The 26564-nt window shown below is 43.4% G+C and overlaps 2 protein-coding genes across 2 annotated transcripts; one reads left to right on the plus strand and one right to left on the minus strand.

Annotated features, from left to right (window-relative positions):
• The first annotated feature begins 325 nt into the window (after positions 1–325).
• Positions 326–10973, plus strand: LOC148136218 (uncharacterized). The gene is made up of 2 exons (XM_087983629.1): positions 326–2050; positions 6826–10973. Exon 2 carries the CDS (start codon positions 7206–7208, stop codon positions 8280–8282), a length of 1077 nt encoding a protein of 358 aa, XP_087839755.1. The 5' UTR covers positions 326–2050; positions 6826–7205; the 3' UTR covers positions 8283–10973.
• Positions 10974–15052: 4079 nt separating this feature from the next.
• Positions 15053–23361, minus strand: LOC122544011 (uncharacterized; the record flags this gene model as incomplete). Its single annotated transcript, XM_043683024.2, has 2 exons — positions 15053–15429; positions 22455–23361. Coding segments are annotated over 2 exons (1008 nt in total), but the record flags the coding sequence as incomplete, so codon positions are not given.
• Positions 23362–26564: the final 3203 nt, after the last annotated feature.

The following is a 26564-nucleotide window of genomic DNA, read 5'->3' on the forward strand; positions in this document are numbered from 1 at the left end:
TCACCAACATCTTCAGTGAGCTGAAAAGGTGATCCTGGTCAATGTCTGGAACCATACATCTTAAAAACTACTTAAGTAATTGACTAATTTTGTTATTTTCTTTTATTTGTCCTTTAACTGTGTTTGTTTGCCTGTCTGTGTTTTGTGTGAATGGGGATGAAAACAAAGGCTATTGGGTTTAAAATCATAGGTTTAAATCTAAAATGTTTTGTTTAAGCTATAGACCTGGTGATTAGAATTGATTATTTGCAGATTCTGAGGTTGGTTTTTTTGAAAATCTGGTTACAAACTTTTGGGGTGAATTTGGAGGGACTTTGAAAGCTTTTGTTTTACTGTTTTGCAAATACAGAGGTAGAAGGGCTGATTTGGTTTGATTGTCTGTTTCTGTGTCATAATGTTGTCATTTAACTCAAGAGGGTTGGAATGTAAAAGCAGCTATGTGCTACTGAGACTTTGTAAAGCTGTTGCTAGGCCCCATTTAGAATACGGTGTCTAATTCTGGGCCCCACACCTCAGGAAGGACATACTGGCACTGGAGCATGTCCAGTGGAGATTCACACAGATGATCCCCGGAATAGTAGGCCTAACATACGATGAATGGCTGAGGATCCTGGGATTGTATTCATTAGAGTTTAGAAGGTTGAGGGGAGATCTAATAGAAACATACAAGATAATGCATGGTTTAGAAAGGGAGAAGGCTGGGAATTTGATTCCGTTAGGCGGGGATACTAGGATCCGTGGGCACAGCCTTAGAATTAGAGGGGGTCAATTTCGAACGGAGATGAGGAGATATTTCTTCAGCCAGCGAGTGGTGGGCCTGTGGAATTCATTGCCATGGAGCGCAGTGGAGGCAGGGATGTTAAACGTCTTCAAGGCAGAGATTGATAAATTCTTGATCTCGCAACGAATTAAGAGCTATGGGGAGAGTGCAGGTAAGTGGTGTTGAAATACCCATCAGCCATAATTGAATGGCTGGGTAGACTCGATGGGCTGAAATGGCCTTCCTTCCACTCCTATGTCTTATAGGAATCAGTATGTAGGTACAGCAAGTGAAGTAATTATGAAAGCTAATAGAATGCCATTGTTTCTTGAGGGGGACTTGACAGAAAAGTAATAAGATAAAAGTCAGAAATACGATATGCCTTATTGGTCTCCTTATTTAAAATTAAAGATGAAAAGTCATTGGACACGAGGTTTCTTCTTGTGGGAGAATCTAAAACAGGGTCTGTTTTAAAATGACGGGAAATTTGAGAGAGAGATAAGGAGGAATATTTTCTTCTGGAGTGTTGAGAGTTTTAGGAATTCACTGAAGACCATCAAACGGAGAAGCAGAAGTCAGCCATTCTGCCGTTTAATAAAATCATGACTGAACTGATCATCCTCAACTCCACTTTCTTGTCTTTTACCGCTGGTACATAATACTCAATGTGTTCCTATCAGAGACTGTTTCAATGTTCTGCTAATGAGCGTGGATTCATTCATTCATTCATTCCAATACCTGTGAGTTTATAAAATGAGTCTTAAAGTTTTGTTTCACTAACTCTCGACTTTGCACCAATTTCCTTCATTCTGGCGGTTAATGGAAAGTCCATGCAGACAGTTTTTTTTTAGTATGCCTTGTTTCATATCTTTATCATTACACATTTCCTACAGAGAGTGTGCTACAATTTACTTTGATTGTACATGCATGACCCAGCATTCCCCTCTCCACAATGCAGAGATCAGTGCGCAGTCGCAGTTCCGAAACCTCTGCGGAATATGCTGCAGCGAATAATGGCGCCGATGCGGCGGTTTTCTTCACAGATCCACACGGGGTAGGAATGAGCGGTGGGGGATAGAGGAAACGATGGATTCGGCGAGTGAACCGAGAGGGTTCGTAACGATATTCTGCCAGCGGCGAACGCGGAAAATGAATGTATCGGCCCCTCGTTTGCACAAATCGCGGTCGCGGCTCCTTGCCATTAGGCCCCGGCGAGTGGCCGCCATGTTTATCGGGGGCAGCGAGCGACAGTGCACATGCGCGGCCGCCACTTTGGTTGGGGGCGAGCGTGTAGGTGTTGCCACCATTTTATTGGGTCAGTTTGCCAAAGGGCAGGGAGCAAGTTCCTGACAGTGGTTTAAGATGGAGACTACCTGTCCATCAAGCTGTAATATTACCTTTTGAGTTCCAGCATCCCAATGAGAAACAAAAGGCCAATCCTGCATTCCAGATCCCACTTCCTTGTGCCCTGTCTCATGTCTCCAAGGCACAAAAACAGAAGCTGTTGGAAAAGAAGTGTTGTACCCGAAACGCCAACTTCTCCATCTCCTGATGTTGCCTGGCTTGCTGTGTGCTTCCAGCCTCTTGCTCTTTTACTTTGGATTCCAGCATCTGCAGTTTTATTTGTCTCTAATGAAGCAAGTCCAGCAGCACCAGTAGAGAGAAATCAGGGGTTTCGGGGTCCAGTGACTCTTCCTCAGAACTGATGTTAGCTCGGAAAATGGCGGTATATATGCAGAAGATTGGATGGGGGAGGGAGGTAAGGAGTAAGCAATAGGTGGAGGTAGAGCCCAAAGAGAGAGAAGAACAATTGGAGTGGATAACAGTCTGGTTAGGAGGGTGAACAGCTGTTAATGGAGATCGTGTTGGTGACTAATGGACAGGCTGTATGTAATAGCAGACAGTGTGATAACAAGGCCTGCTGTGTAGGGGTCAGGGTCAGGACATGGGAGAGCTCTAGTCCTAAATTTATTGAACTCTATATTGAGTCCAGAAGGCTGCAGACTCCCAGGTGGAAAATGATGTGCTGTTCATCCAGCTTGCCCTGAACTTCGCTGGAGCAATGAAGCAATCTTGAGACAGAAATGTTGGCCAGCGAACAGGGTGGTGTGTTGAAGTGGCAGGCAACTGGAAGCTCAGGGTCTTTTTTTGTGGGCAGAGCATAGGTCTTTTGTGAAGCGGTCACCCAGTCTACACTTCATTTACCCAATGTAAAAGAGACCACATTGTGAGCAGTGAATGCAGTAGACTAGATTGTGTAAAGTGTAGGTAAAGCACTGTTTCACCTGTCAGGTGTATTTGGGCCCTTGGATACTGAGGAGGGAGGAGGTAAACATAGAGGCGTTACATCTTCTGCAGTTGCAGGGGAAAGTGCCATGGGGCTGTGGGGGTGTTTTAAAAAATTCTCAAGGTCAGGTTCGTAGGAGAGTAGTCTGACACAGAACAAACGACCAAGAGGCGAGTCTGCTAGAATATGAGCATTTTATTCCCCGCAGCGTCGCCACAACCAGGTCTCATACTTACAACGGGTCTGGCTTATACTCACTCTACATGTTACCGGAACTGGGAGCCGTCAGTTCTCGTAGAGCGGTTGCCAACAACCCACGCTCGGCGGTTAAACGTAACCCCGGAGCAGACTCACCGAACTGGAGACTTTTCCAGCTGATATACTCTTTTCCAGATATAAACATTCATGTGAACAGCAGAGCAAGGCTAAAAAACACATTCCATTCTGGTTACATACAGATAAGAAGATTCACACGGGGAGGTGTGTAATAAGATTCACACGGGACTAAGCAACACTTCCATTCCGGTTAGATTCACACATGTATTGGGACATAATTTTAACCCTTTCACCACATTCCACTGCTTGGCCCAATACATGTGTTACATTATGATTCACACATGTGTTGGGACATAATTTTACACCACATTCCACTGCTTGGCCCAATACATGTGTTACATTATGCTTAATTCAGTTCAATTCGTTTCAGTTAATTTCAGTTCAGTCAATTCAGTGTAGTTCAATTCAGCTCAGTTCAGGTCTGTTCAGTTCAATTCAATTGTGTTCAATTCAGTTCCGTCCATTTCAATTCAATTTAGCTCAGTTCCATTTTGTTCCGTTCAATTTGATTCACTTCAGTTCAATTCAGTTCAGTTCCACTCAGTTCAGTTCAATTCAATCCCATTCAATTCTGTTAACTCCGCTTCAGCTTTTTGGACATGCCCACATCCTCCGCTGTACCCCAGGCAAGGGGTTCTTCGGCAGGACTGGGATCCTCTCAAGGGTGGACAGCAGCGACCCTGGGGTTCCTCCGGTCGCCCCCCACCATTTCTCAAACAAACTGCCACGTCATGCCACGGTCCATGCCATCCCGGGACAGTCGGGACCTCCACAGTTTGTTCTTCTGGTTTCTTAGTCTTTTTCCAAAACATTGTTCTGTATCAAAATCTCTCCTCAATTGCGATTGACCCTGCTCGCAGCGCCAAATGTTTTAAAAAATTCTCAAGGTCAGGTTTGTAGGAGAGTAGTCTGACACAGAACAAACGACCAAGAGGCGAGTCTGCTAGAATATGAGCATTTTATTCCCCGCAGCGTCGCCACAACCAGGTCTCATACTTACAACGGGTCTGGCTTATACTCACTCTACATGTTACCGGAACTGGGAGCCGTCAGTTCTCGTAGAGCGGTTGCCAACAACCCACGCTCGGCGGTTAAACGTAACCCCGGAGCAGACTCCCGGGTCTGGCTTATACTCACTCTACATGTTACCGGAACTGGGAGCCGTCAGTTCTCGTAGAGCGGTTGCCAACAACCCACGCTCGGCGGTTAAACGTAACCCCAGAGCAGACTCACCGAACTGGAGACTTTTCCAGCTGATATACTCTTTTCCAGATATAAACATTCATGTGAACAGCAGAGCAAGGCTAAAAAACACATTCCATTCTGGTTACATACAGATAAGAAGATTCACACGGGGAGGTGTGTAATAAGATTCACACGGGACTAAGCAACACCTCCATTCCGGTTAGATTCACACATGTATTGGGACATAATTTTTAACCGTTTCACCACATTCCACTGCTTGGCCCAATACATGTGTTACATTATGATTCACACATGTATTGGGACATAATTTTACACCACAGGGGGTTGTTGGGAAAAAAGGAGGAATGAACCAGAATGTTCCAGATGGAACGGTCCCTGCAGAAGCCTGACGAGAGGGGAGAGGAATATGCGTCTGGTGGTAGCATCTTGCTGGAGGTGGCAGAAATGGCAGCTAATGTTCCTCTATATGTGTGTGATGGTGAGATGGTACATGAGGATAAGAAGAACAATCGCTGTTGCAGGAGAGAAGAGAGGGGGTGAGGGTGGAAGTGCAGGAGATGAATTGGACTCTACTGAGGGCGCTGCCAACAACAGTGCTGGGGAATCCTCAGTTGAGGAAGATGGTGGTCATTTCAGAAGCTCCCTTGTCGAAGTTGGCACCAACAGAAGAGATTAGAGGAATTAGAAGAATGCAGTCGTGTCTTTACAGGAAGTAGAGTGTGAAGATATTTAGTCACAGTAATGGTGCGAGTCAGTGGATTTATAATGGATATTGGTGGCCAGCTTTTCTCCAGAAATTGAGAGATGTTGAGGAAGGAAGGAGTCTGAGATGGACCAGGTGAAGGTGAGAGCAGGGTGGAAATTGGAAGCAGAACTCTTAGACTTTTCCAATTCCGGACGAGAGAGGGAAGCAACACCGATGATATCATTGACATACAGAGGAACCTCAATTATCCAGCTTCCAATGATCTGAATTTTGGATTATCTGAACAAGATCGCAAGGTCCTGATGCGTGGCTAAACTATGTTATTCAGCATTAACCGATTAACCGAACGAAATACTCTCCACCCGTGGCCTTCGGATAATCGAGTTTCCTCTGTACTGGTGAAAGAGCTGTGGGTGGGGTAGGAATAGGATGGAACAAGGAATATTCTACGTACCCCGCAAAGAGACAGGTATAACTGGAGCCCATGCAAGTACCCATGGCTATCACTCTGACCTGACGAAAATGAGAGGAGTTAAAGGAAAAATTGTTCGTGGTGTGGACAAACTTGGCTAGGTGGAGGATGCTGGTGGTGAGTGGGGACGGTTCAGGCCTTTGTTCCAGGAAGAAGCGGAGAGTCCTAAGACCATTCTGCTGGGGGATGGACATGTAAAGGGATTGCATGTTGATGATAAAGAGGAGATGGCTAGAGCCCACAAACTGGAAACTGGTGTAAAGTGTCAGAGGAGTAGGCGAGCAGGGACTGGACTGGGGAGGAAAGACCAACTCAAGGTAGGAAGAATTCTGTGGGGCAGGAGCAGGCAGAAACAATGGGTCTGCCCAGGCACTCCTGTTTATGGATTTTAGGAAGGAGGTGGAAGCGAGCTGTGTGGGGTTGGGGCACTATCAGTTTGGAGGCAGTGGAGGGGGGAGATCACTGGATGAAATGAGGTTGGTGACCATAGTTGACTATGGCCTGATGTTCAGTGGTGAGGTCATCGTCCAGAAGCAGATAGCAATTTTTGAGAAGATTTGTGGCTACAGGAGCAATCATTCCAACACCCACAAAGGGAGCTGCATTAGGATATTACTTAAACGTAGTGGGCCTCATTGTATTATTGCTTGACTATTAATCCTGAAACCCAGAATAATGTTCTGGGGACTTGGGTTTGGATCCCACAACTGAAGACGGTAAAATTTTAATTCAATTTAAAAAAAATCTGGAATTAGGAGTCGACCACAAATCCATTGTCAATTTTCGGAAAAACCCATCTGGTTCACTGATGTCCTTTAGGGAAGGAAATCTGCCTTCCTCACCTGGTCTGGCCTACATGTAACTCCAGAGCCTCAGCAATGTGGTTGACTCTGAACTGTCCTCTCAAATGGTCTAGCAAGCCACTCGAGGAACTGAATTGCCTTCTCCTGCTCCTAGTTCTTTCTCCTCATGTGAATGAACAGATTCTGTCAATTTCTAAGCCTGCCTTTGTGAGGACGCTGTCACTTCATCTTCTGTATTTTGAATCACTTTCACAGGGTATTGGAAGTGGAGGATGTTCAGTCAGGAAACCCAACCCAAACATCATCGTGGAATCTGACACTTTCTCAAATGATCACAATCTGAATATCATTGGATTTTGAACATGGAAGGAAAAAACACCAATCACAGTGGGGGAAACTAAACATGTGTTTTGTGTTCAGCTAGTCATCTGGAATGTCAAGACACAAATTTATTTGAGAAGTGATGGAAAACTGGGAACTGTGAGAAGGAATTCAATTACTTATCTGAGCTGGAATCGCACAGGTACAGTCACTCTGGAGAGAAATTATTTGCCAGCTCCAAGCGTGAGAAGCAGTTCACTCAGTCATCCTCTCTGCTGGATCACCAGTGAGTTCAGTGAAGACAGATCTTTTAAATGTCCAGATTTTGGGAGTTCCTACAAAAGTCTGGGGAACTTATGTCTCGTCAATCTGTTCACAATGACGAGAGACCGTTCAGGTCCTCTAACTATGGGACTCAGTTCAGGGAGTCATCTGAACTCATTATTCACAGACAAACTCGCACTGGAGAGAAACCATTTACCTGCTCAGAGTGTGGGAAGGGATTCACTCAGTCGTCCACCCTGCTGAGACATCAACAGCTTCACACTGGGGAGAGACCGTTCACCTGCTCGGAATGTGGAAAGGGATACACTCAGCCATCAGAACTAACTCTACACCAGCGAATTCATACTGGTGAGAGACCATTCACATGCTCCATGTGTGGGAAGGGATTCACTCAGTCATCTACCCTGTTGAGACACCAGCGAGTTCACACTGGGGAACGACCATTCACCTGCTCTGAATGTGGGAGGGGATTCACTCAGTCATCTGACCTACTGATACACCAGCGAGTTCACACAAAGGAGAAACCGTTCAACTGCTTGGAGTGTGGGAAGGGATTCACTCATTCATCCACCTTGCTGATACACCAGCGAGTTCACACTGGGGAGAAACCATTCACTTGCTCAGATTGTGGGAAGGCATTCACGCGGTCATCCTACCTGCTGACACACCAGCGCATTCACACCGGTGAGAGGCCGTTCACCTGCTCCAAGTGCGAGAAGAGGTTCACTCGGTTATCTAACTTGTTGACACACCAGCGAGTTCACACTGGGGAACGACCGTACATCTGCCCAGAGTGTGGGAAAGGATTCACTGATGCATCCAACTTGCTGAGTCACCAGCGAGTCCACACTGGCAACAGACCTTTTAAATGCACAGACTGTGGGAAGTGCTTTCAATGTTCTAGGGACTTGACACGCCATCAACGTGTTCACACTGATGAGAAGCCATTCAGATGTTCTCACTGTGGAGCTGGGTTCCGGCGATCATCTAACCTCACTGTACACCGGCGAATTCACACAGGGGAGAGGCCATTCACCTGCTCCCAGTGTGGAAAGGCATTTACTCATTCAACTGCCCTGCTGAGACACCAGCGGGTTCATGAATAACTGCAGTATTTAGAATTTGCAATTAATTATGTCCAGACTGAACTATGTTCATTGGAGTCCATTTGTATTGATGTTAACAAATTCCAGCCTAGTTATAAGGATTAATATCCTAGATAAAAGTCAAACACATTTGGTTTTGTGTTAAACCCACAGTGTGTCAAATCTTTGTAATATCTCTTTAGTTCCTTTTGAAGGGCACTCCCTCTCCCTGTCACCTCCATCCTCACCTCCACCAACCATTGTGAGGAACTCACAGGGCCGAAATTGTCTCGAAACTCAAATCTTTCTCCATCGAGTCTTCGGACACACCAGCCAGTTCACTCTGGATGGAAGGGGTTTGGAAACCTGTATTGTCTCATGTTGCAGCTATGTACCCATTTGTCTGCTCCTACTGTGGGAAGAAGTTCAGCGATTGTCCAACCTACATCAGCACCAAGTTCACACTGGGGAGAGATTTGACTTTTGTTTTGATTTGAATTGATTTGATTTATTGTCACGTACCTAAGTACAGTGAAAAGTCTTGTTTTGCAAGCAGTACATAACATCATAACGTTCAAGGACATACAGATCAGCGGGTGTTTAGCCTGCTTCATGTGTGGGAGGAGGATTCATTCATTCGACTAACCTGTTGGCTCATCGGTTAGTTAACACTGAAAAAATCTTTTAAACATCAGGATTGCAGGATGGGTTTAAAAATTCTCCATGGAGCTGATTTGTAATTAAAGCATTCACAGTGACAGGAGACTGTTCAGCTACTCCCACTAAAGGACTGAACTTGGGGATTGTGTGATATCAGTATCCAGCAACATGTTCACATTGAGGGGAGGACTTCCACCTGTTCTGTACACTCAGTCATCCCACCCTCCAAACACTTGACCACATTTCTTTTTTAAAAAAATAGTTAATGTTCTATAAGCAGAGTTGTAAAAGTAAAATGGACCTGCTGACACAGTAACATAACAACACGCTGTTCATATACTCCATGTGTGGGAAGAGATTTACTCAGTCATCTTCAATCCTAACACAATACTTCAGTGATTGCAGGGGTTGTACTCTGCTGTTATTAGTGCTGTTCATTCTTACCTTTTGAGTTGACTTCTATTGATAATCCCAGTAACTATGCTGGAGTTCAGTGTCTGGATAAATGTCAAATCATTATCAACAAAAGTGAACACATTTGGTGTGAACACATTTCTGGAATTCTGTCTTCTGCAGCTATTGTTTAAGGCTAATCTGGTGGTAGGATTGTACAACAGGAACACAACTTAAGCCTGGACGTGGTCCCTCAGCACTATGCTGAGAGGGACAAATGCCATTTTAGTCTTTGCTGTCAGCAAAAACAGATGAGAAAGTCCCATCTGGATTAATCCTGAGGTGTATAAGAAAAATGTTCCAGCTGCTCTTTTCTTAGAAGCACCTTGACAGCTGTATTTAAAGTCAAGAAGAACAATGTGAACGGGGGAAACAGGCTGTCAAGTCAGGGATTTATGTAGAACACAGAACGTTACAGCGCAGTACAGGCCCTTCAGCCCTTGATGTTGTGCCATCCTGTGAAACTAATCTGATGCCCATCTAACCTACACTGTTCCATTATTATCCATATGTATGTCCAATGCCCATTTAAATGTCCTTAACGTCAGCAAGTCTACTACTGTTGCAGGCAGGCTGATCCACACCCCTACTACGCTTAAGTAAATAAACTACCCCTGATCTGTTGCTGACTGAAAGTTAAATACCTAGTGTTCCCAGTTTGAAAATAACTGCGGTGCTAGTGTGCTGTTATTATGTAACAAAATTTGCAAAATAAAACTGTTCTCTTTCAAAACTGAACATAGACCATTGTTGGATGCAAAGGGTCATCTAACTTCTTACAACTGCAATGTTTGTAAAGTTCCAGAAAGGTTGCAAGTGGATTACAAAGAGGCCTTCACCGGCATGAAGAACTTTGAAATTCAGTGAGCATTTCTATGTGGGTAAATTTTAAAACTCATTGTCATGATGGTTTCCTTCAAAACAAAAGGCATTAATTTGTAAGGACTTCTAAGATGTGAAAGTCCTTGGCTTCTTTGAACACTGTGGACAGTCAAAAAGAATTCAAAACAATAATGGCATTACCACATGCTTAATTTGGGAACATGATCTAGGTTGCCTCCCAAAGGTATTGAAAAGACAGGAAAAGCTGCCTGTACTGAGGCGAGGTGATCTAATCACTGGGCAATTAAACCAAAGACTCAGTTAGTGACGTGGGACCAGAATTCAAAGCCAGCAAAGCCCACCTCCCATGAATGAATAAAAGAAAGTCCTTGAAAATCATGAGGTGGGAGGTCTTGAAACTTCTTCAGAGAAACAGCTTGGATCAGGGCCAGAGAGAAAACGAGCAAACCCAGTGATTGGACTTATTGTAATTAACCGGACAGCCATGGCCCCACATGCAGTGCCAACTGTTAAGCTTACCTGTGAAAACAACTTCATGCAATCTGATGTTGGAAGCCATCATAGCTGCTGACGCAATCTTGAAGTTTTCAGACGTTCACTTCAGAAACACTACACTTAATTCAAAATACTAGACCTGAATCGAGCAACTGATTCACTTCAATTCATATTTGTGCATATGTATACGTGGATTGTATAGTTTGCTCATTACTTACCTTCAGAGCAAGTGTGTGAAATAAATTATTTTTAAGCACAAAAGGCTTTGCTGCTGGGTTATATTAAGTTGATGCGCACAATGGGAGGAAATGTACACATCTATGTACAAATATATTGTTCATGTGTGACTTTGACATAACAGCTTAAAACAGTAACTTCATATTGAATCCACCATTTTAAGGCAGATGTTAACTCACAATTTTTCTTGAAGTTGCCATTAATATAGAAGGAGAGGCTTGTTAACAGCTGTTTGGTGCAAATAAACATTTGGTCGGCCACATTGTGAACTCCAAATAGCCTGGGCCAATGAAATCCATGTTCTGTACGATAGGATCTTGAAAGCGTTTAGTTTTACCATCGCCAAAGTTGCACCTCCTCCACCCCCAATCTCAAAAATCAACAGATGTGAAGTATTTACAAAGGTAAAAAAGATGTCCCACTGGCTGTACACTACTGTGAGCTGTGCTCCCATCAAATGTACATCTTCCAGTCTCTCGTTAAGGTTTACCTACCTGAAATAGATCAATTTATTCCTAAACTCTGCTTCCTGTTAGCCAGTCAAACATTTAGTCGCAGGAATATGTTTATTATTATGCCATATCTTCTGGTCCAGTAACTTTAATGCAGCACTTTGTATCAAATTCTTTTTGAAAATGCATTGCATTTATTTTAGATACAAATTTGCATTGCCATTAGCCTCCAGGGCTAAAAGCTAGAAAATAGGATTAGTATAGTTTAAAGAGCTGCAGATGCTGGAATTCTGAAACAAAAAACAAACTGCTGAAGAAACTCAGCAAGTCAGGCAATGTCTGTAGAGAGAAAGCCGAGCTAATGTTTCTAGTCCAGTGACCCTTCCATTCTTAAGGGTCACTAAAACTGTTAACTCTGCCTTGTCTCACAGATGCTATCAGATCTGCTGAGTTTCTCCAGCAATTAGTTTTTGTTCCTTAGTAATAAATTCTGGTGATTTCCCAAAGACAGTCACTAGGCCAAGTGTCCTATTGTTTCCTGCTTTCTGCTGCCCTCTTCTTGAATAAAGGCATTATAATGGCTATTTTCCAAACTGGAACATTGGACAATGATAACCAAGACATCCACTATCTGCTGCAACTTCCTTTAAGATGTTAGGCTGTAGGCCATCTACTGCTGGGGATTTGTCTACCTTTTGGTCTAATAGTCTCCTAGTGCCTTTTTCCTGATGACTGACTGTTTTAGATTGCTCCCACACATTAATTTCATGATTTTCAATTCTCAAAGTAAAGAGTCAAAAAATACTTGTTCAAAACCTCTGCTATTTTCTTGTTCTCCATGAACAAACTTCCCATTCTCGTTTTACAGAGGACCAACACGAGCATTATTTACTCTTTACCTCTTGCAGAGTTTTAATTTGATACTACCCTTAATTAAGTTACAGAGACTTTGTTGTGGTTCTGTTCGCCGAGCTGGGAATTTGTCTTGCAAACGTTTCGTCCCCTGTCTAGGTGACATCCTCAGTGCTTAGGAGCCTCCTGTGAAGCGCTTCTGTGATGTTTCCTCCGGCATTTATAGTGGCCTGTCTCTGCCGCTTCTGGTTGTCAGTTCCAGCTGTCTGCTGTAGTGGCCGGCATATTGGGTCCAGGTCGATGTGTTTGTTGATAGAGTCTGTGAATGAGTGCCATGCCTCTAGGAATTCCCTGGCTGTTCTCTGTATGGCTTGTCCTATGATAGTAGTGTTGTCCCAGTTGAATTCATGTTGCTTGTCGTCTGCGTGTGTGGCTACTAAGGATAGCTGGTCGTGTCGTTTCGTGGCTAGTTGGTGTTCATGGATACGGATCGTTAGCTGTCTTCCTGTTTGTCCTATGTAGTGTTTTGTGCAGTCCTTGCATGGGATTTTGTACACTACATTGGTTTTGCTCATGTTGGGTATCGGGTCCTTCGTTCTGGTGAGTTGTTGTCTGAGAGTGGCTGTTGGTTTGTGTGCTGTTATGAGTCCTAGTGGTCGCAGTAGTCTGGCTGTCAGTTCGGAAATGCTCCTGATGTATGGTAGTGTGGCTAGTCCTTTGGGTTGCGGCATGTCCTCGTTCCATTGTCTTTCCCTTAGGCATCTGTTGATGAAATTGCGAGGGTATCCGTTTTTGGCGAATACCTTGTATAGGGTATTCGCTACCATTATAGGGCAAGCCAAACAGAGAACAGCCAGGGAATTCCTAGAGGCATGGCACTCATCCACAGACTCTATCAACAAACACATCGACCTGGACCCAATATACCGGCCACTGCAGCGGACAGCTGGAACTGACAACCGGAAGCGGCAGAGACAGGCCACTATAAATGCCGGAGGAAACATCGCAGAAGCGCTTCACAGGAGGCTCCCAAGCACTGAGGATGTCACGTAGACAGGGGACGAAACGTTTGCAAGACAAATTCCCAGCTCGGCGAACAGAACCACAACAACGAGCACCCGAGCTACAAATCTTCTCCCAAACTTAGACTTTGTAAATGGGATAAATCTTTGCTGAGTGTTTTTAAATATGACGTGGCGGTGCCGATGTTGGACTGGGGTGAACCAAGTTAAAAATCTCACAACACCATATTATAGACCATCAGGTTTATTTGGAACCTTTGGACCTAGCTCATGACAGAGCAGCACTCCAAAGCTTGTACTTTCAAATAAACCTGCTGGACTATAACCAGGTGTTGGGTGATTTTAACATTTTTTAAATAATTCCTTAAAAGTCTGTTGTTGCATCTACATTAATCAAGTGTCCAAGTTTATTTTAGCTAGCTTTGTCTTCAAATTCTAATATTTGCCTTCATTCCAGTTTAGAAGAGCATCTGAGATTCGTACCTTCTCCCTTTCAACCTGCAAGGGACAGGTATTCAAGATTCTCTCTCCTATTTCCATTGGAAGTTCATAAAGTCCTTTCATGGCTGATTGTTTGCAGAATTATCCTGATTAAACTGCACTCAGATACTGTTGGTTTTTACATGGATCATGATACTCCCACACACTATCAAATTTGTCTTGTGGCAGAGTCTGGACAAGACATGTCCTTGCCAGAGGTAGCAGGTTTACACTCTTTTAGATTTGTCACAAGAAATATTTTTCATAAGTGAAAAGGGGAAGTGAACTTTTCCTTATAATTTCTTAAGATTTCATAACATAATTGTTTTTTTTTAAACAGATTATCCACACTGAGAACATAGAACAAACAGCTGTACAACACAGAAACTGGCCCTTCGGCCCACAATGTTGTGCCGAACATGACACCAAATTAAATTAATGCTTTCTGCCTGCCCTTGGTCCGTACACCTCCATTCCTTGCATATTCATGTGCTTATCTGAAAATCACTTAAATGCCCTATTGTATCTGCCTCCACCACCACCACCTCTAGTAGTATGTTCTCAGACTCCTATTACTCTCTGTAAAAAAAAACTCTCTCCTTTGAACTCCTAACCCCCACCCCCTAAAATGCGTACCCCCTACTATTAGACATTTCAATTCTGGGAAAAAATATTCTGACCATCAACCCTATCTATGCATCTCATAATTTTATAGACTTTTATCAACTCTCCCCACAACCTCTGCTGATCCAGATAAAATAATGAGTTTTTCTAGCTTCTTATTATAGATCATTCTCTCTAATCCAGACAGCATCCTGGTAAAACACTTCTGCACCCTTTCCAAAGCCTTCCTATCCTTTCTATTATGTGGCAACCAGAATTGAATGCAACCTTGGCCTAACCAAAGCTTTATAAAGCTGCAACATGACATCCTGACTCCTGTACTCAATTCCCTGACCAATAAAGGCTAGCATAGACTTCTTTACCATCCAAGCATGGCCACTTTCAGGGAGCTATGGACTTGACCCCCAAGATTCCTCTGTACATCAATGCTGTTCAGGGTCCTTCCAGGAACTGTATATTTTAACATTCAATCAATCACCCAAAGTTCAGTACCTCACCCTTATCCAGATTAAACTCCATCTGCCATTTCTCCATCCATATCTGCAACTGATCTATATCCCACTGTAACCTTTGACAACTTTCTACAATATCCACAACTGTATCATCTGCGAACTTACTAACCCACCCATCTACATTTTCATCAGTCATTTATATATGTATCATAAACAGAGGTCCCAGAACGGATCTCTGCAGAACACCACTAGTCACGGACTTCCAGCCTGAAAAAACACACTTTCACCACATTGCTCTGTCTTCTGTGGGACAGCCAAGTTAGAGAATTAGAATATCCTTTATTGTCACATGTACTCAAGTACGGAAGTATAAGAGTACAGCAAAAAGTTTTACAACGTCGTCTCTTATGGCACTATCTTAGATCTGACCGCCCGCACCAGACCCCAGTCCAATAACTGTGCCCACTCCAAGCTTCCAGTCCGCTCCACACCTCCTGTCAGCTGCTCCAAGGTAAGTTTCCTCCGGGACTCGCTCCCCACGACGACCTCTGCTCTGGGGCTATCCTCTTGATTTTTATGATCCCAATTGGTGCTATGTCTGGACAAGTCAGATTTCAAAATGAAACTGGTTAGTTTTTTTTTTCATTTTATTTTACTGGTGGTTAGTCACTGAAACAAGTCACATGAGGCTGCACAGCTTCTTTAACAACAAAACATAAGTTTATTACACAAAAGACGCAAGCAGAAAAATACAAACCAAGCTTTTAGAACAGATAAAAAAAATCTCAAAATGTTTCAACCTATTTTCCAACACTATTGCTTCACCGCAATTAAAATCCAGATATTACATCTTTATTCCAAATTTTTAAGTTCGATTTAACTGGTTCTCCCCAATTTCTGTCTAGTGAACCATGGGGTCTTTATACATTACTCATGAAACTGACAGCTCAGGCCTTCTCTGCTTCAAATAACCTGCAGATTACTAATCAAACATTCCTGTTGAAACATACCAAAGTTTTCTAATTCATTTCCTAAACCTCCCTAAAAAATTCCCTTTCTAGTAGAGAGGTGAAACGCTCTTCTGACCTCAGTCAGGTCTCCTCTGAAGTGCTCTAAAAGCTTTCAATCTGAGTTTTTGAAGGAAAACAAAATCAATCTTTGAATATTCTGAACCAAAAACAAACTAATGGCCTTCGACGGTCAGCCAGTTATAAACAATATTTTCCTGGCGTAGGATACTCCAGCCAGAGCTCCTCTGCTCCACCTGTTCTTATTCTCATTTCTGGATATTTTTTTTTCAAACTTTTGATTTACTTGGAGAGGAATGGAGGAGGCAGCTCCAATCGGAGGTTGGTGCAGGAGGAGAGTCCCAGATGGGAATCTGGCGTGGGAGGCCAGAGTCCCAGAACGCAGGCCGGGGCAAGGAGGCGAGTCCCAGACCAGAAGCCGTCATGGGAAGGCGAAACCCAGACTACAGGCAGTGGGGAGGCAAGCCCTGTTGCGATCTGGAGGCTAGGTGCCGGCACAGACTTGGGTGAAAAGGATTGTAACTCGAGTACTTCAAAAATGTTATTCTTGTGCTGGACTTTTATTTATTATTCTTTCAATTCTATACCAAATACTTAAATATCTTAATACTTAATCAAATACTTAAGGGGTGGGCTTGGTGATTAGCACTGCTGCCTCACAGCACCAGGGACCCGGGTTCAATTCCAGCGTCGGGCAACGGTCTGTGTTCAGTTTGCACATTCTCCCTGTGTCTGCGTGGGTTTCCTCCGGGTGCTCTGGTTTCCTCCCACAGTCCAAAGATGTACAGGTCAGGTGAATTGGCCATGCTAAATTGCCTGCAGTGTTAGGTGTATTAGTCAGGGAAATGGGTTGCTCTTTGGAGGGTTGGTGTGGACTTGTTGGGCCGAAGGGCCTGTTTCCACACTGTTGTGAATCTAATCTGTATCTAGGTATCTTGTATATAAGATGGCGCTGTAAGCAACGACACTGCAAACCTTTCATGCTCTTGTTCGATTGCACGTGACAACAAAGCTAATTCAATAAAAATAATGTCAAATTTAGACTCTAGGGCCTTCCTGCTCTCTGGATTAGGTCACCCGAAGGAATGTATGACCTAGCTTTTTATTTTAAAGAAACAGTTCACAAACAGAAATCATATGCCATTATTTTGAAATTCAAGTGTTAAAATTAATTGAAATATTAATTAAACATCTTGCATCAAATTTCTCAAAACTAATCTAACTCAGCTATTTCTGAGCCATGAGCTTGTTTCCCCAATATCTTGATTGCACATCACAGAAAAAGCAACTAAAATGATGATAATCAGCAGCACAAATGCTTGAACTGCCTTAACAATAAATGCCAAAACTGTTCTGGTAAAATGTGACAACTATTGACATAATTCACCTACTCATCTGAAGATCATCTCTCACAATGGTAAATATTTGACGTCATAAGTACAGATGGCTCAAACAAAAATTCATACATGAAATGTAAAGATTCTCCAGCTCTCCATTCATCTGCATGTTGATATTTTCCAGATGATTCTGGACCTAGTTCAATTTAACATTACCTTTTTTACCCTCTTTGGAAAGTCTCTCACGCTTCTACAATCCACAGACTATTACTATGTGCTTGTTTTCTCTCTAGGACTGCATCAGTCATCTCCTGTTATTTGACAAGCATTCAAAAATTGGACAAAGGCAAACCATGGAGTTAAACGCTTAAATTAGTGTAGATGGGAAGGATTTAGATTTTTGAGATATTGAGGCCACTTTTGGGAAAGGAGAAAGCTGTTCAGAAGAGATACACTTCATCTGAGCAGAAAAGGAACTAATTTCTTGGCTGAGAGAGTAAATATTGTAAAGGGAGTGGATATAGACTTGTCAGACAGCAAGGGTGGATTGACTAATGGGCCTAGTTTATGAATTGCCAGAGGGGGCAAAAGAGAAATGGAAAAGGAAGTGAGGGAAGGCTTAAGTGTTGACAATAGACAAAAAAAACTGGTCACCTTCCAATGAACGAGATTTAGGGCAAGGTTAAATTATAGGCATGTAAATGCATGTAGTGAACAAAATTGGGGAACTGGAAGCAGAAGTTGCTCTGATGGGATATGACGTATTAGCATTGGCAGAAATGTGGCTCAAGCCAGAAAAGGATTGGATCCTTCACATCCCAAGTTGTAAGGCTTTGAGAAGAAACAGTGTGGATAAAAAGGGAGGAGGTGCAGCAGTCTTAGTCAAAGGTAGTACTTTTGCCCTTGAACAACACACAGTTCCTGAATTAGAATCTATATGGTTGAAATGAGAAACAGGAAAAATGATCTTGCTGAATATTTATTATGGAAGGAAGGACGCACTGGCCCTGGAGCGTGTTCAGAAGAGGTTCACAAGAATGGTCCGAGGAACGGAAAGCTTAACATATGAGGTACATTTGAGGACTCTGGGTTTATAAATTGATGGAATTTAGAAGGATGAAAGGGTATCTAATTGAAACAGAATACTGAATGGCCTGGACAGAGTAGATGTTGAGAAGATGTTTCCATTCATAGGAGACTAGGACCAGAGGGCACAGCCTTAGAGTAAAAGGAAGACCTTTTAGAACAGAGATAAGGAGAAACTTCAGGCAGTGAGCGGGGAATCTATGAAATTCATTGTCACAGAAGACTGTGGAGGCCAGGTCAATCAGTATATTTAAGACTAAGATAGATAGGTTATTAAGTATCAAGAGGATCAAGGGTTATGGGAAGAAAGTGAGAGAATGGGGTTGGGAAACTTATCAGCCATGATTGAATGGCAGAGCAGACTCAATGGGCTGAATGGCCTAATTTCTGCTTCTATGCCTTATGGTCTTATGTGCAGGTGAGGTGGATTGGGTACATGCTAAATTGTCCATAGTGTCCAGGTACGTATAGGTTAGATGGATTAACCATGGGAAATGCAGGGTTTGGAGGGGGAGGGAGGAGTAGAGTCTGGGTGGGGTGTGCTTCAGAGGGGTAGTGTGGACTGGTTGGGCCAAGTGACCTGTTTCCACACTGTAGTGATTCTATGTGTTGTTCTGTGTGATGTATATGGACTTCAGTGAGGCATTTGATACGATTCCACACAGTAGGCTATTGCACAAAATAAGAAGTTTCGGGATTGAAGGTGATTTAGCGGTTTGGATCAGAAATTGGCTCACTGAAAGAAGACAGAGGGTGGTGGTTGATGGGAAATGTTCATCCTGGAGCTGTTACCAGTGGTGTGCCACAAGGATCGGTTTTGGGGCCACCGGTTTGTCATTTTTATAAATGATCTGGACATGGGCATAGAGGGATGGATTAGTAACTTTGCAGATGACACTAAGTTGTGGATAGTGCTGAAGGTTGTTATGGGTTACAGAGGGACATAGATTAAATACAGAGCTGGGCTGATAAGTGGCAAATGGAGTTTAATGCGGAAAGGTGTGAGGTAGTTCACTTCGGAAGAAATAAAAGGAATGCAGAGTACTGGGCTAATGGTAAAGTTCTCGGCAGTGCAGATGAATAGCGATGTGTCCTGATACATAAATCTCTGAAAGTTGCCACTCAGATCGATCGAGTTGTTAAGAAGGCATATGGTGTGTTGGTGTTTATTGGTAGGGGGATTGAGTTTAGGAGCCACCAGGTTATGCTTCAGCTGTTTAAGACACTGGTAAGGCCACATCTGAGGTATTGCATGCAGTTCTGGTCACCGCATTACAGGAAGGATGTGGAAGCTATGGAAAGGATTCAGAGGAGATTTTGCCTGTAATGGAAGGAAGGTCTTACGAGGAAAGGCTGAAGGAACTGAGGCAATTTTCATTGGAGAGAAGAAGGTTGAGAGGTGACTTACTCGACACGTATAAGATAATCAGAGGGTTAGATAGGGTGGATAGTGAGAGCCTTTTTCCTTGGATGGTGAAGGTTAACATGAGGGACATAAGCTTTAAATTGAGGGGTGATAGATTTAGGACAGGTATTAGAGGTAGTTTCTTTACTCAGTAGTAGAGGGGTGGAACGGCCTGCCTGCAACAGTAGTAGAATTGCCGATGTTGAGGGCATTTATATGGGCATTGGACATACATATAGACAATAATGGAACGGCGGAGGTTAGATGGGCATCAGATTATTTTCACAGGTTGGTGCAACATCGAGGGCCGAAGGGCCTGTACTGTACTGTAACATTCTATATTTGTATTTGGGGAATAGCAATCATAGTAAAGGTTCAACATTAAGTTGGAAAACAACGAAAATCAGTGAATGATTAAGATTCCAGACTGGAACAGGGTAGATTTGAGGGATCCTAAAGTTGAACTGGAGCACATTGATTGTAAATGCATTTTGGGTGATAAAACAATGGACGAAAAATAGGGAGAATTTCAAAAGAGAGAAGAGGGTGCAAGCTAGGTACATATCCATGAGAAATAAGTACAGGGTATTCTAAGCTAGAGTACCATTAATAAGGATATTAATGAGAAAATAAGGAAGAGAAAGGAGGCATATAATACACAGTAGACTGATAAAAGCAAGAGAGATGGTAAGGCTGGAATAACGGAAGCTAAGGGGAAGCATGAGGAAAAGATGGCAGACTGTGCTAAACCAAATAGTAAAATGTTCTTCAAATATATTAATAGTAAAAAAATTAGTGAAGGATAGAATGGGGCCCATAAGGAATAAGCAGGGTAAACTACTTACTGAATCAAAGGGTATTGCAGAGGTACTAAATGAATATTTTCCTTTTGTCTTTAGCAAATTCAAAAATGTTGACAATGGCCAAGACAAAATATGAATGTTGGGAAACTGATCATTATAGTCATAGATTAGGAAGAGGTACTAAAAAGATTGGCAGCACTCCAAGTAGAGAAGATGCCAGGCCCAAATGGGATGCATCCTAAATCGCTGAGAGAAGTAACAGAGCAAATCACAGAACCACTGACAGAAATTTTCTAGGTCCCTCTGAACAAGGATAAGGCCCAGGGACTAAAGGATTGCAAATGTGACACTGCTGTTTAAGAAAGGAGCAAAGAATAACCCAGTAAATTACAGACCTATCAGCTTGACATCAATAGTGAGAAAACTGATGGAGGCCGCAATACAGAATAAGGTAAATATGCATTTAAAGAAAAATAATTTAATATTAGACAGCCAACATGGCTTTATCAAGTGCAGGTCATGTCTTACAATTTTCTTTGGTGGATAAGGGCAGTGCTATGGTTGTAGTATGTTTGGACTTTCAGAAAGCATTCGATATGGTGCCACAAGTTGAGTTGGCTAGCAATTAGAAATGTTTGGGGTTGATGGATCCTTGGCAGTGTGGTTTAGAAGTTTGCTAAAAGTTAGAAAACAGAGGGTAATTATGGATGGGCATTTCTCAGTTGGAGATGAATTGAAAGTAGTGCTCCCCAAGGAATGGTTTGGGACCCTTGCTTTTTCTGATTTATACAAATGATTCGGAGATGTGTGTTGAGGGCAAAATCTCTAAATTTGTTGATGCTACTAAGCCAGGGAGAATACTGAATTGAGAGATTGATGCTGAGCAACTTCAGAGGGACATTAACAAATTGGCCAAATGGGCAGAGATCTATCTGGCAGATAAATAAGAGGCCATGCATTTTGGTAGAAGAAACAGATACAATACCGGCTCATTGATACAACTTTAAGGAGAGTGCAGGAGCAGAGGGACACGGACAATTCTCTGAAAGCGGCCAGGTGAGGGAAAACGGTTGTTCAGTCGGCTTTTATGATCCTTGGGTTTATAAATAGAAGCCTAGAGTATAAAAGCAAGGAAGTGATGCTACACCTCTACACATCATCGATCAGACCACAGGTACTTCCAGTTCTGGACACTTTATTAAATGAAGAATGTGGAGAGAGTTCAAAGAATATATACTAGAATTATATCAGGAATAGGGATTTTAGATACAAGGAAATATTAGAGAAATTGGGCATATTCTCCATGGAACAGAAAAGATTAATAAGTGACCTTGAGATTTTTCAAAATCGTCAACAATTTTGACAGGATAAAGAAGGATATTCTGTTTCCACTAGTTGTTATGTCTGTAACTAATGGTCACAAAATTTCAGGACTGTCAGCAAGAGAGCTAGGGGTGAAAGGAGGAGAAAGTTCTTGACTCAGAATTTTTAGGATTTAGAATGCAGTCTGGGGCTGTGCTGGAGGTGGATTCCGTCGGAGATTTCAAAAACGAATGTACATTTGAAAGTGATGAATTTAGAGAGCTACTGAGATAGGGCTGGTGAATCAGACGAGCTGGTTAACTCTTTCAGAAGCCAGTACAATCACAATGGGTCAAACGGTCTCATTCTGTAGTTTCACTTAGGAACTTCTCCACATGCTGAAAGAAGACTATTAATAGCAGAAATATATCTGCTCAGTTACTCATGAACTCGTTGGTGTCTAAGCAGTTGGGATGAATCAATAAATCCCTTCCCGCACTCTGAGCAGGTGAATGGTCTCTCTCCAGTGTGAACTCGTTGATGTTTCAGCAGGTTGGATGAATCAGTGAATCCCTTCCCACAAACGGAGCAGGTGAATGGTTTCTCCCCTGTGTGAACCCGCTGGTGTACAATGAGGTCAGATGACTGCCTAAACCTCTTACCACAGTAGGTGCAGCTGAACGGTCTTTCCTCGGTGTGAACTCGCTGGTGTTTCAGTAGGGTGGACGAATCGGTGAATCCCTTCCCGCACACGGAGCAGGTGAATGGCTTCTCTCCAGTGTGGACCCGTTGGTGAGTCAGTAGATGGGATGAATGAGTGAACCCCTTCGCACACACAGAACAGATAAATGGTCTCTCCCCAGTGTGAACTCGCTGGTGTACAGTGAGGGTGCCAGAGTGCCTGAACCTCTGTCCACAGTAAGGGCAAATGAATGGCCTCTCCTCAGTGTGAACTCGCTGGTGTGTCAGCAAATTGGATGACTGAGTGAATCCTTTCCCACATACAGAACAGGTGAATGGCCTCTCCCCTGTGTGAATTCGTTGGTGTTCAATGAGGTCACCTGACTGCCTAAATGTCTTCCCACAGTAAGTACAGCCGAATGGTCTTTCCCCAGTGTGAACCCGCTGGTGGACAGTGAGGCTGGCTGACTGCCTGAACGTCTTCCCACAGTCAGTGCAGCTGAACGGCTTCACCTCAGCATGAAGTTGCTCATCTGTCAGCACATTGGACGCATCGACAAATCCATCCTCACAATCAAAGCAGGTCAAGGGCCCCTCTCCAGTGTGACTGCGTCGATGTGTTTCTAGCTGGGATGGGTAACTGAATCCCTTCCCACAGACTCCACATTGCCATGGCTTTTCACCGGTGTGACTGCGTCGATGGATTTCCAACTGGGATGGATAATTGAATCCCTTCCCACAGTCTCCACATTTCCACGGTTTCTCTCCAGTGTGACTATGTCGATGAATTTCTAGCCTAGATGGATAATTAAATCTCTTTCCACAGTCTCCACATTTCCACGGTTTCTCCGTGGTGCAAGCATCCTTTTGACTCTCCAGGTTGCACAATCAGTTGAAGCCTCATTTACTCTCTAAACACATGTACAATTTCTCCCCACTGTGAATGATGCACTGTTGTTTTTTTCTTGCTGTGTAACTGTCTAAAGCACTTTCCAAAGTCAGTGCACTGGAAAACTCTCACTTGCATATGTGTCTTGATGCTTTTCCGGCCATACAGATGTTTGAAATCATTTTCCACTGACAGATCAGATAAACACATTCAAAGACTGGTAATATTTAGGTCCTGATGAACCAAGTGACTGTCAGATCTTGGCACAATGTCCAATCCCATCCTTCTAATTTCTGTAAAAGAAGTTTACAAAAGTCATCATTGTAAGTACAGGAGAGAAATCCAGAGCAGTCAATGAGTTTCTATACACCATTTTCCCCTCTCGTTTCACCAAAACTACAAATCTCCATCCCACACACTCACCTTCATCTCTCTGCTAAAACCCAATAAAGCACTGGAAATATTTTTCTGTACTCTTTAACATATGTATGACTAGAGATAAGTTTGATAATTCACTTCAATCATTAATCATGGCAGAACATGAATATAAAAGGTCCTGACCAACAGTACAGAATAGTAGACAACAGTCTCATATCTAAAAGTGACCGCATAAGCATTAAATGAACTGAGAAACAGTTTCTCCAAGCACCCCATTGTTCCTCCTGTCCCTCTCAAAAACTAAAAACCTGGAATTAGTCTCATGAGCCATTATGATTCTGATTCTCTTTCTGAGCAAGTCTAATTAAACATTGAGAAGTTAAACACCTAGGGTGTAGGTTTGCTCGCTGAGCTGTAGGTTTGATATCCAGACGTTTCATTACCTGGCTAGGTAACATCATCAGTGGCGACCTCCAAGTGAAGCGAAGCTGTTGTCTCCTGCTTTCTATTTATACCTTTCTCCTGGATGGGGTCCCTGGGGTTTGTGGTGATGTCATTTCCTGTTCGTTTTCTGAGGGGTTGATAGATGGCATCTAGATCTATGTGTTTGTTTATGGCGTTGTGGTTGGAGTGTCAGGCCTCTAGGAATTCTTTGCTTTGCTTAGCCTGTCCCAGGATAGAGGTGTTGTCCCAGTCGAAATGGTGGCTTTTTTCATCCATGTGTAGGGGTACGAGGGAGAGAGGGTCGTGTCTTTTTGTGGCTAGCCAGTGTTCATGTATCCTGGTGGCTAACTTTCTTCCTGTTTGTCCTATGTAGTGTTTGTGGCAGTCCTTGCATGGAATTTTGTAGATGACGTTGGTTTTGTCCATGGGATGTACTGAGTCTTTTAAGTTTGTTAATTTTGGTTTGAGAGTGTTGGTGGGTTTGTGTGCTGCTAGGATTCCGAGGGGTCTTAGTAGTTTGGCTGTCATTTCTGAAACTTCTTTGATGTATGGTAAGGTGGTTAGGGTTTCTGGCTGTGTTTGGTCTGCTTGTCGTGGTTTGTTCTTGAGGAATCTGCAGACTGTATTTTTTGAGTATCCGTTCTTCTTGAATACGTTGTATAGGTGGTTCTCCTCTGTTTTCCGAAGTTGAAAAAAGCCACCATTTCGACTGGGACAACACATCTATCCTGGGACAGGCTAAGCAAAGGCATGCCAGAGAATTCCTAGAGGCCTGGCACTCCAACCAAAATGCCATAAACAAACACGGTGGGCGTGCGGCACGGTGGCACAGTGGTTAGCACTGCTGCCTCACAGCGCCAGAGACCCGGGTTCAATTCCCCCCTCAGGCGACTGCCTGTGTGGAGTTTGCATGTTTCCCCGTGTCTGCGTGGGTTTCCTCCGGGTGCTCCGGTTTCCTCCCACAGTCCAAAGATGTGCAGGTCAGGTGAATTGGCCATGCTAAATTGCTCGTAGTGTTAGGTAAGGGGTAAATGTAGGGGTATGGGTGGGTTGCGCTTCGGCGGGGCGGTGTGGACTTGTTGGGCCGAAGGGCCTGTTTCCACACTGTATGTAATGTAATCTAATCTAATCTAAACAAAGCACATAAATCTAGATGCCATCTATCAACCCCTCAGAAAACGAACAGGAAATGACATCACCACAAACCCCAGGGACCCCATCCAGGAGAAAGATATAAATAGAAAACAGGAGACAACAGCTTCGCTTCACTTAGGGGTTGCCACTGATGATGTTACCTAGCCAGGTAATGAAACATCTGGATATCAAACCTACAGCTCAGCGAGCAAACCTACACCCTAAATCTCAACCTGAGCTACAAACCTTCACAAACCTTGCACAAGATAAACAGCACTGTTGACAATCCCTGCTCCAATTTCCATTCTCCAGCTACTGCCTCCATCATTCTCCATGGAACATTGAAATTCTGCCAGCCTGTTCACAGCCTCTGATCATATGTGCCATGACTAAGATCACCTTTCTATACCTCAATAATAGTATCCAACCTTATTCCTGACTCAGCGAATCTGCTGCAGGAAGCCTTACTCATGTTTTTGTTACCTCCGGGCTTGACTGTCCCAATGCAACCCTTGTTGGTCTCCCACATTACCCTCTAGACATTTGAAGTCATCCAAAATTTTGTTGTTGGTAACTCACAGCAATTCCCATTTCCCATCATTCCTGTGCTCACTGACCTAAACAAGCAACATCTCCACTTCTTACCCCTCCTTGTGCTCTAACTCCACAAGCCTCTAAGATACTTCTCCTCTGATAAATCTGACCCTCTTGCACAATCCGAATTTTCATTGCTCCACCATACGTGCTGGAATTCCCTCCTTAAACCTAACTTTTCTCTCTTAACCCTTCGTCTATCACCAAGTGTGTGATCATCTGCACAGGTTCATCCTGACCCTCCAAGTAACTATTTGTTTTACCTCCTTGATGTGAAGTTCACCAGGGTGGTTTATTATGTCAAAGGCATTGTATAGATAGAAATGGTAAGTGTTGCTGCTGACTGCACCCCTTGCCTCCCATTTTATAACAACCCAACGAGTTTCCCCAGACTCTCTCTCTCTCATTTATTGTTCCTGTGGGATCATCATTCAGTTTTGCCAACCCATGAAGGTGAGGGCTGCGCATGCGCTGCGCAGCATACCGTCCTCAGCAGCATGGCGGCGGGCGATACGCCTGAGCCCTCGGCGGCCGTTAACTTGGGCCTGTTTTCTGAGGAGAACCCGCCACTGGCTCCCGCTCTGGGTGAACGCCGAACTGGGAGCTTATTATTCGGGGTTTAAGGCTTACACCGAGTCTGTGTGAAGCCTCT

Source organism: Chiloscyllium plagiosum, unplaced genomic scaffold (assembly GCF_037043375.1).
Source record: "Chiloscyllium plagiosum isolate Xiang-an unplaced genomic scaffold, Cpla_swu_hap1 HiC_scaffold_46, whole genome shotgun sequence".
Classification (NCBI taxonomy): Eukaryota; Metazoa; Chordata; class Chondrichthyes; order Orectolobiformes; family Hemiscylliidae; genus Chiloscyllium; species Chiloscyllium plagiosum.

Coding starts and splice junctions, on each gene's coding strand:
- LOC148136218 (XM_087983629.1), top strand. CDS start 7,206: ATGTCCAGATTTTGGGAGTTCCTACAAAAGTCTGGGGAACTTATGTCT.